Source organism: Bidens hawaiensis, unplaced genomic scaffold, assembly GCF_021521415.1.
Source record: "Bidens hawaiensis isolate Kalapana, Puna unplaced genomic scaffold, B.hawaiensis_p1.1 tig00002123_1, whole genome shotgun sequence".
Lineage (NCBI taxonomy): Eukaryota > Viridiplantae > Streptophyta > Magnoliopsida > Asterales > Asteraceae > Bidens > Bidens hawaiensis.
This window is the reverse complement of record NW_027491112.1, coordinates 172,299-181,883: the sequence shown is the minus strand read 5'-3', so window position 1 is coordinate 181,883 and position 9,585 is coordinate 172,299. Positions and strand designations below refer to the sequence as shown.

General features: G+C 34.8%; 1 protein-coding gene across 1 annotated transcript in view; it reads right to left on the bottom strand.

The window, feature by feature from the left end:
- LOC143606500 (11S globulin seed storage protein 2-like) overlaps positions 1 to 4,103 on the bottom strand; it is a 36,539-nt gene extending 32,436 nt beyond the window's left edge. Inside the window, exons 1-4 of the mRNA XM_077082258.1 lie at positions 3,649 to 4,103; positions 1,728 to 1,945; positions 1,260 to 1,649; positions 340 to 767 (exon numbers count right to left, since the gene is read on the bottom strand). Coding sequence (XP_076938373.1) covers positions 390 to 767; positions 1,260 to 1,649; positions 1,728 to 1,945; positions 3,649 to 3,934 — 1,272 coding nt within the window. The 5' untranslated portion in view covers positions 3,935 to 4,103 and the 3' untranslated portion in view covers positions 340 to 389. The remainder of the gene's footprint in view (positions 1 to 339; positions 768 to 1,259; positions 1,650 to 1,727; positions 1,946 to 3,648) is intronic.
- Positions 4,104 to 9,585: the final 5,482 nt, after the last annotated feature.

The window sequence follows — 9,585 nt, the reverse complement described above, 5'->3', positions numbered from 1 at the left end:
TGATCCTCTAATATCATGTTAATTATGTTAAATTAAGCATGCTTGTCGAGTCTTCTATTTCGATATCAATTAGTATTATTTTACTTTTGATTAGTTGGATCACAGTGGAATGGAGCACTAACACACAATGGAAAGTGATCGTAGTGGAGAAGACAATTGTTTATAAATTATTGATGATATTGGTTTTTTAGTTATTGATGAATGAATTGTTGATATTTTCTTTTGTTATTTAATTATGCTGATAAGCTCTTGATGAATATGACATAACCTAAGTCAACTAGCTAGTTTTATTTAGAAGTTGACACAATACAAAGTGAAGACAAGATGTGAACTAGCGACCTTATTCATACACTTTTTATTCTGGTACGCATTCTAAGACCTTTGGCTATTTAGTTCTTAGTTTGTGGAGAAAACAGTATACTCTCGGTCTCCCTGTTGGTTTTCAAGTTTTGAGCCTGCTTAGGCGACATTTGGTACGCGTTAGTGATCACATCAAGAGGCATAGCTCGGAACACCGAGGTGTACCCCGCTAACGGGCTCTTCATTGGAGATTTGTTGGTCTTGAACGCCACCCACTCGAACCCATTTTCACCAGCTCGAGCTGTTGACACGAAAAACTGCGGAACTACAACAATGTCACCTGTGCTCACTTTCTGGTCAAACACGGCTTCACCGTGATTCGACACGGTCTCGATCTGAGCATCACCACTGAGCACATACAACATAGTGTGGCTGTTTGTTGACCATAGTGGCGACAATAATGCATTCTGTACAGCAAATCAATTCATTTAGAAATTAAATGGGAATTAAGAAACCACATATATAACTCGGATGATGCTTGGCAGAATACCTAAACCCGAAGCATTGCCATCCCTATGAGAGAAGCATAAATAAAACTTTTAAGTGTTAATAATTTTTAACTTAATACACAAACTGTATGCGAATGCTAAATATAATAAAAGAACTCATTAAACTATTTTGTTTTGCATATATTTTTTATTTCTAACCAGACATGTAGCAAATATGTATGTAATAAGTATAAATGAATGTATTATGCATTTATGCTTATATGCTTTATTTTTTAAGAATTTTAGAAGAGTCAACATTTCAAACATTTGTTTGTATATTGTAGATTTTTTATGATAAAAACTAATAGAGCTCACTTTTTACATAAATATGTTATAACTACTAACACAAATTAAATTTTAATAATATCAAATATGCATGCATGCATTTGTAAATAAAAGGTTGATATATACCGGTTGAAGGTATCCTTTCTCCGCACTGAGGTCCAGGTAAGACAGAAGTGGTAATTTGTGCTTGTTGACGGTATTGACCTTTCCGGCTTGACGGGAAAAGATATCGGCTTCTCTTTGGCTATCCAAGTTGTAGAAGGCTTTTGAGGTGCATATGTTTTGTTCTTCAAGGCCGTTTGATAATTGTCGATCATCGAATAACATGGGTTCCTGGACCTTAACAATGAACCCTCGTTCAGCGTCGGTACCACCAGACATTTGCATGGCCCTCACGGCTTCTGGGTTGGCGTTGAAGGCTTCCGCTAGTAATGCTGTGTCAAAGCCGTTTAAAATACTATTACCGACGTAGTAGTGACCTTGATGCTGACTGTAAACTCCGGCAAGATGAAATGTCTACCAAAAACAGGAAAGAAAATTAATTTTTTTGTAATAGGTGTAATATTTTTCGTTTTAAAATAAAAGATTACTAACCCTTGGTATCATGTCCATTTGATTTGAGGGGTTGCTGAGATCATTAATTATGACAGAAACCGAATCTTTGTTCCCGTTGTTGTAAGCCCAATGGACGGCGCCGGCGGGAATGGCGATGACGTCTCCTTGTTTAACCCGAAACTCTTTCTGATAAGAGTCACCACCAGAATCGTACGTCTCGGCACATCCGGGGAAATGTATTCCCATCACTCCTTCACCTGTTAGTGTTTTAATTAAAATATTAGCATTGCCTAATAATTATATATATATATATATATGGGAGGGTTATCCTAAAAATAAGTAGTTTTCTAGGAAGACTAGGAATAAATCATAGCCATTGGATCATGTTAATCAATGGTTGAAATTTAAAATCACCAATAACCGACATAGTTTCCTAGAATTGTCCTTTCACCATCATTTGTAATGCCAAATGTCACAAATTTATTGGTTCTTACAATTCCTAGAAAACTCTTTATTCTTGTTTGAACCATTATATATATATATATATATAGAGAGAGAGAGAGAGAGAGAGAGTAAAATACAAAAAGTTCCATTAGCGTCAGAAACACACAAAAAATTAGAGTAAAAACTGTATAATTACTTATTGGTAATTTTTAAATCGTATTCACAAGTTGGTGAATATAGAGTGACTTAAAATGACTAGTTGGTCACAGGGCCGGCCCATAGGGGTGGCGGGGTGGTCGATGGCAACAGGCCCGACACCCCGTTAGGCTGGAAATTTTATTTTTTAAAAATTATATTTATTTTAATTAAAAACTACATGTATATTTAATATTTAAACCTAATTACATGATCACTAGCTTGGTCTAATGACAAAGAGGTATTACTCTCAACCAAAAGGTTATGGGTTAAGTCTCAATTGAGACATGTTTAATCCTATTTAAATTTTTACACAACCCAAATTATAACCAAGTAAACCTATATAAAAATGTAATTATTTAAACCAACAAAATTACTCATTTTTAATTAAGGCCCAAAAAATATTTCGCCTTTGGCCCAAAATTTTTTTTGCTTTCTCGGAGCCGAGCCTGGTTGGTCGAGTAGATTTAGTTTCATAATTGTAATATGTTATGGCAATGTCTTGCTCACCAAGTATGTTAGATTCTAAATATAGGGCTTGGTTAAAGGCTTTAGAGCATTCCGAGTAGCTTATTTATCTCTATCTCTATAATTACACTACAAAACATATACAATTAAATAATATTTTTTTACATATTTATAATTATATTTTCATTTTCCTCCACTCACAACCACTTTAAAATATATTAAAAAATAAATAAAGGAGGAACATTGTTCCTCCAAATTTACTCCAAATTTATCCATCTCTTTAAATTTCCTCACTTTTTAAATTTGGCTATGTGTAGTGAAGGGACTACAAATTGGGACGAATTACGACACATAATGCACAGTCAGCAAATTGTATGTTTTTGTTTTCAGGGTGTAATGGTGTTGTAGCCCTATATATATATATATATATATCGCACACACACAAACATATAATAATAATAAAACGAAAACACCACATGGCGAGAACTGCATGTCAACCCCACCACCACCACCCCCACACACACAAATTTCGCCCATGTGTAGCCCGGGGGCGGTGTTCCCCCGACTTATTGCCACAAAACTTCACTTTGTCACCCCTTTCTCCTTACCACTACACACACCCTTACAATCCTCTAAAATATTTTGGAGATTTCTCTCACAACTATTAGATGAGCTGCTAAGAATGCTCTTAGATGTGTGATTAGTAGAGAATTATTATAACAAGTTTTGAGTCAATTTTCTCTTACAGTAATAAAGTGTATGATCGATCCTGTGCCTTGATAGATTACTCTTGTTATTTATATGTTTACCAAGTAAATTTTATTTATACAGGATACCAATGTTATATATATACCTTGTTGAACGAAGACTAGAAGAGGGAAATGATGGAATGATGGAAGTTGAAGAGAGCCGGGTTGAACCGTAATCCTTGACGGGAAGGCACCGATGCACTGAAACTGTTGATCCTTTATATCCCACAACTCCACAGAACCACCTTCGAAGTCATACCGCTCAGCAGGCTGGGAGGTGGTCAGTTGTTGGATGTCGCACACCTCAGGCCCACCGGAGCGAGTGGCGGCGAAGGTGGTGGTGCCAAGAAGGCAGAGGAAGAAGCCGATGAGGACACTTTTGGAAACCATGGTCGGATATATAACATGCAACTAAGGGTAGATGTATGCAAGAGTTATTTATATATAAGGTTTAAGATCACGGGTATTGGGTGACGTGGTGGTGCATGGCATGATGTATATACACTTGGCAAATGGCAAAGGAATTTTTAACTTTACATAATACACTGATCAATTCACTTTATACTTTTATGAAAACTAAGAAGAGATGACACACTCTCACATGATGCAGAAGTGGGTCCCCAAGAGGATTCCAGAAATTAATACCAAAAATATTCACAACTCTTGCCGGAAGATTTACATTAGAGCCTTTAAACGTCTTTAAATTCTCTAGTTTCAAGGAAAACTTATCCGTTTGAAAACCCGCTAATGATAATTAAACCTGGACTCACTCGTGATCGAACTGAAGATCCCACATTTACTGAGCCACCCATGTCATCTTTAAAATGTTGTCAGTGGAACCTGAGTTCTCTATTAAAGAACTCGGAAATTTTAGCACTACACCACAATAAAAATGACTTTTTTTCATGCAACAATAGATATGTAGGTTGTCAATTTGAAATTTGGGTATAGGTCTATAGGATTATTATAGTTGTGTAGGTATTTTACGATTTGTATAGGTGTATGGGGATTTTATTATAATTGTATAGGTTGTTTATGATCACTTTATTGTAGTTTGTTATAATATGCGTTGGTCAGCTTAGGACCGCACGTTATAACCTATGTAGGATTGTAAAAGCTATTTTAAGATCATCGGGTGTGGACGTGTGGCTTCACTTTCCACTTGAGTAGAATCCGTCACATTATATCATTACATCAGTTTTCACACAGTAATCTTTATATTCGGGGATGTGATTTCACTTTCGACATAAGTCCACTTGAGTAGAATTCGTCACATTATATCGTTACATCAGTTTTCACACAGTAATCTTTATATTCGGGGATGTGATTTTACTTTCGACATGAGTCTCCACTGCTAAATAAAACTTTTATGTTTGTTACGGTTTATAAAAAAAATAAATAATGTAACTTAACTAAACATTTTTGCACTACATATAAACAAGACTTAATTGCAGTTTTGGTTCATGTTATAACCCAAAACATAGGATTAAACCACGTGGTGGATTTTTCGTAAATATGACCCCTATGATGGTAATGTTTTGCAATTGAATTTTATGTTTGTTTGACCGTTAGAACAAATGGTAACATCGTCTTTTCACGCATAATAATAATAATAAGCCTAAACCACTTGCTAAAACAACCCGACATCCTCCATTTCTTCCCACTACCACCGCCTAAATTCACCATCACCAACAATTTCTCCGGCCAACACCACCGTAGCCGTCCATCTATTCGTTTGGCCAAACCCCACATCTAATTTATGGTTCAGGGATAGGGTGGGTTCAGATCACTAGAATTATTCTTAGATATTTATTATTTTTATTATTAATATTATTTTTATTGCCATCTTTCATATGTTGTATTTAACTAATAAAAAAAAACAATGAATATTTTACTTAAATAAAATTTATTGAAAAAGTTAAACACTTTGAAAACCTCTTAAACCATTTTAATTTTTGTTTTTAATTATATTAACGTGATTAAATTCCATAAATTTTATAAACATAACAACTCTACAATTTTACTATAAAAAAAGGACTAATCCACAATCATTTTCACAACTCAAAATGTTATTTTCTTAAGCTTGATAACACTAACAAGTAAGTTTTACGATTTCATGCATTTTATAGCTTTTGTTTTGATTTTACCTTGAATGTTCATAACTTGTTCTTCATGTATCCAAGATAAACAATTTGATTTTCTAAATTTTGTATCAATGCTAATTATTTTGCAAGAAAAACATAAATATTTAGTTAAATCTTATGATCCATTTATCATCATGAACTTATAAACTTTCTTTAAAATAAAATGAGTATAAAAAATGTTTTATTTAAATTTTTCATTGATATCTCTAAATAATTAGTTGAGTAATTTAATTATTGTTTATTTTTATTCAGCATAAACTAATATGCATAATTTTTTTAAAATAATTCATGTAAAATCCTTTAAATTAATTAACCAGTAAATTAATTTATTATGTTACTCAAAAAATGAAACGTTTAATCATAAATTGTTTTTAATCTTGTTATTAAAGCTTATATTTATAAGTTATAATTATTCATTTACAATCCTTCTTCAACTAATAAATATCAATCGATTTATATAAATTTAATTCATTTTAGTTAAACTCATTTTAAATTAAAAATCCTTAAGTCCCAATTTGTCATAGTTTTCTTTCCATTTAGACTCGTAACAAATCTAGCAGTATTTACTTGTTTAGAATAATCCACTGTGATTCTTCGTCTCGTTTGTTTGACTCGTTCAAACTATCGTCCTCATTTTCGAGGTGAGGTTTTCATAACCCCTTTTCACTTTTAATATTTTTTTGGAGCGTAACACGTTACCATGCTTCTCCTTATTTTATTATCATTGTTTATAAACCGATTCGCAATTATGTCATCCATGTGAATAACATTATTTCATACTATTTATAATGACTATACGCGTATAATGTGCAGTGTGTTTATTGCTTTATGGTTGATACATCAAATATTAAAGCAGGAGGGAGGGACGGGGCGTACCTACACTACTTATACTTCAACTTCGGTTGTCGATAATAGTGGTATCCTTAGCATTCCCTTAGGTTTGGCCGTTATTTTTGGTTGCATTCCATTTACATTATGTTTGAATATATTGCATTCGTGACAGGTGAATCAACAAATGTTTTACATATGAAAGCTCACCAGCATGTGTTGTTGGTAAAAATATATTATTTTAAACGTATTGCAGGTTAAATTCAATGATGTGCTAAGGACAAAGATCATTAGTCGACCTTAGGATATTTAAATAAAGAATATATATTATTTGTTTTATTACAATGTAATGGTATTTGTCTTATTATCAAGCTATTCGTGTACTTGCGAATTTATGAAATAAATTAATTATATTTTTACTAGTAATAGTGCTACGAGCTTATGAGCGATTTGTACGTTGCACCTGGACGTAATTCGCTAAAAGTCGAGGTGTTACACGTTGTTTAGTGGCGATGGTGGCGGCTGATGCTGGAGTTGGGAGGTGGGTAACCGTCGTCACCATACCGGTGCTTACACAACATCTCTTCCACTTCTCTGGCGACACCGTACTCCGTCAACGGATAGAACATTCGTCTTCTGGTGTTATGGTAATCGTCAACAAGGATTCGATGAGTACACACTATACATACAACGGTGCCCATCATCTTTGTTGATAATTAGGGGGGATTGTGAAGGGTGAAATTGGAATGATTTGAGAAATGAATTTGCGATAATGTGGATTTGGGGGTATTTGATGTGAATGGGTTGAATTATTAGAATTTGATCGTGGAATTAGGGTTGAAATAGAAAGAGATGACGCTGGTATATGTTCTGATCAGGATAAGTGAAATCACCAATAGCAACACTCTCAGTAACACACTGAATGAATTTGTAGAATTGATTGATGTCTGCATTATAGAGATGGAGATGGAAGACAATTTTGGGTATGATGTTTGCATTATGGAGATGGAAGAATATTCAAGATATTGTATTAACAACAACAACGAAAATTGATGAACCCTAATTTTGAACTCTATGGTTTCTCATTTAATTTTGTTTTTTTTATAAAGAACATGATAGCAAGGTTGAAAAGTGCAGAGGGTTGTTCATTATAATCGATCACGGATAAAATAGTAATTTCACCGTTTTCAAACTGCTTCACTTGACGGAGGACCAATTACAAAAAAAGGACTGACACATGGGTTAATCCTGAAAAAAATCCATCATGGTGTTGAATTTTGCGATTTGAGTTTTACCAAATTGACCAAACTGCAATTAAATCTTGTAGAGGTAGGGTATGAAACCCACCATTTGACAAAGTATCACTAACTGCATACGCTGTGCGGAACACTAAGCGCCAGAATATCACTAACGCGGGGCGTAGTGCATGGCGCGAAGAGGGTAGTCAAATATTACTTTTCCTGACACCTTGGGAATGGTAATGCAAAAGTCTCACCAGCATGGGATAAAAAGATGGTAACCCACATAGGGATAAACACCAAACTAATGGGGATTAGACAACACATAAAGGACGGTACAAACAATACAACCACGTCCTTGTCAAAAGGCCATGATGCCCACCAACTTCTACCAACCACCACAACCGCACGAATGGAGAATATTATTTGTGGAAAACCTGACAAGGTGGTTGGTCACACACTCTCTCCTCAGGCTATAAATACCAGTAAACCTCTAAATGGTAAATCATATACTTTCCCCTACTATCACTATCAAATTATACTACTTCGTACTATCAAGTACTGATTCTCACGCCGGAGGGTGGTTACGAGAGAATCCACCCATTCCTCGTAACGAGCTCACGATGTTTCTGTTTTGCAGGTTACACTTATCTGCGCCAAGAAGGTTTTATAACCCCTCGTGTAGAATACTTAACCATTACCCTCGGACTAACGTGTTAGACCTTGAGGGGTGGGTTCGTGTTTCTTCATTGGCGCCATCCGTTCATATAGCTAGAACAGTAACTCACTCCGTTCTTGACTCAGATGAGTGGCAAGACTACACCAAAGGAGGTTGGCCAAAAAGCCAACCTAGAAGAAAACATTGAAAATCTGGACGTAGAGGATACAGGCGGAGGTCTTCTAAACACCTCCACCGTTCACCTTACCGTCACGGATAAACAAAAAGCGAAGACACGTTCCAAAGCAACCATGGCGCCAGACATCATGGCGTGGCTCGAGGCAGAACAACAAAAGCTAAGAGACAAAGTACAAGAAAAAATGGCATCCGTTGTGAAACCTAGATCACTGTTTGATACAGCTTCTAGTACATTACAAGAAATTTGGGCATTTACCCACACATTGTATGTGTGGGTAAATGTGTCTTATGAGTTGCTAGTTGTCTTTACCCACACATAAAATAAGTGTCATGTGTGTTGCCTCAGGACTGTTGAGATAGATCAATACTCACACATCAGTTATGTGTAGGTAAATAAGATGCTATACCTACACATATATGTGTGGCTAAAACCAATTAATATGTGTAGTTAGAAGTATTACAATTTGTGTGAGTTGGAGCTGAAGTGGCGAATGACATGGAAAATGACATGGCATGTGTCTATAAAGTGTTGTTGACACGTGTCATAAAAATATGCGGGAGTAAAAATAATATTATGTGTAGGTAAAGGTGATTGATGTGTTGGCATTAATTTATAAATGTGTAGGTAAATTTGCATTCATATGCAAACAATAATCACAATGCGTTCATATATAAACAAATAAATTAAAAAAATATACTGAATACAAATAGAAACACATGTGACTAAAATTACCATTCTATTAGAAAATCTTGAACCATCATCATTCGAAAAACAAATTAGGAAAAATAACAATTACATAGATTTTTTTTTGAACGGCCAACAAAAATTTATACTAACAAAACAAAACAAAAATATTCAAAAGCCTCCACAAGTTTAAAGAAAATGATAAAACTTCACTCGTTGGTACTATCATCACACTCTAAAGTATCACTGCGCTCGATGTGATGGCGTATTGTACCCTTTGAACTTTTTTT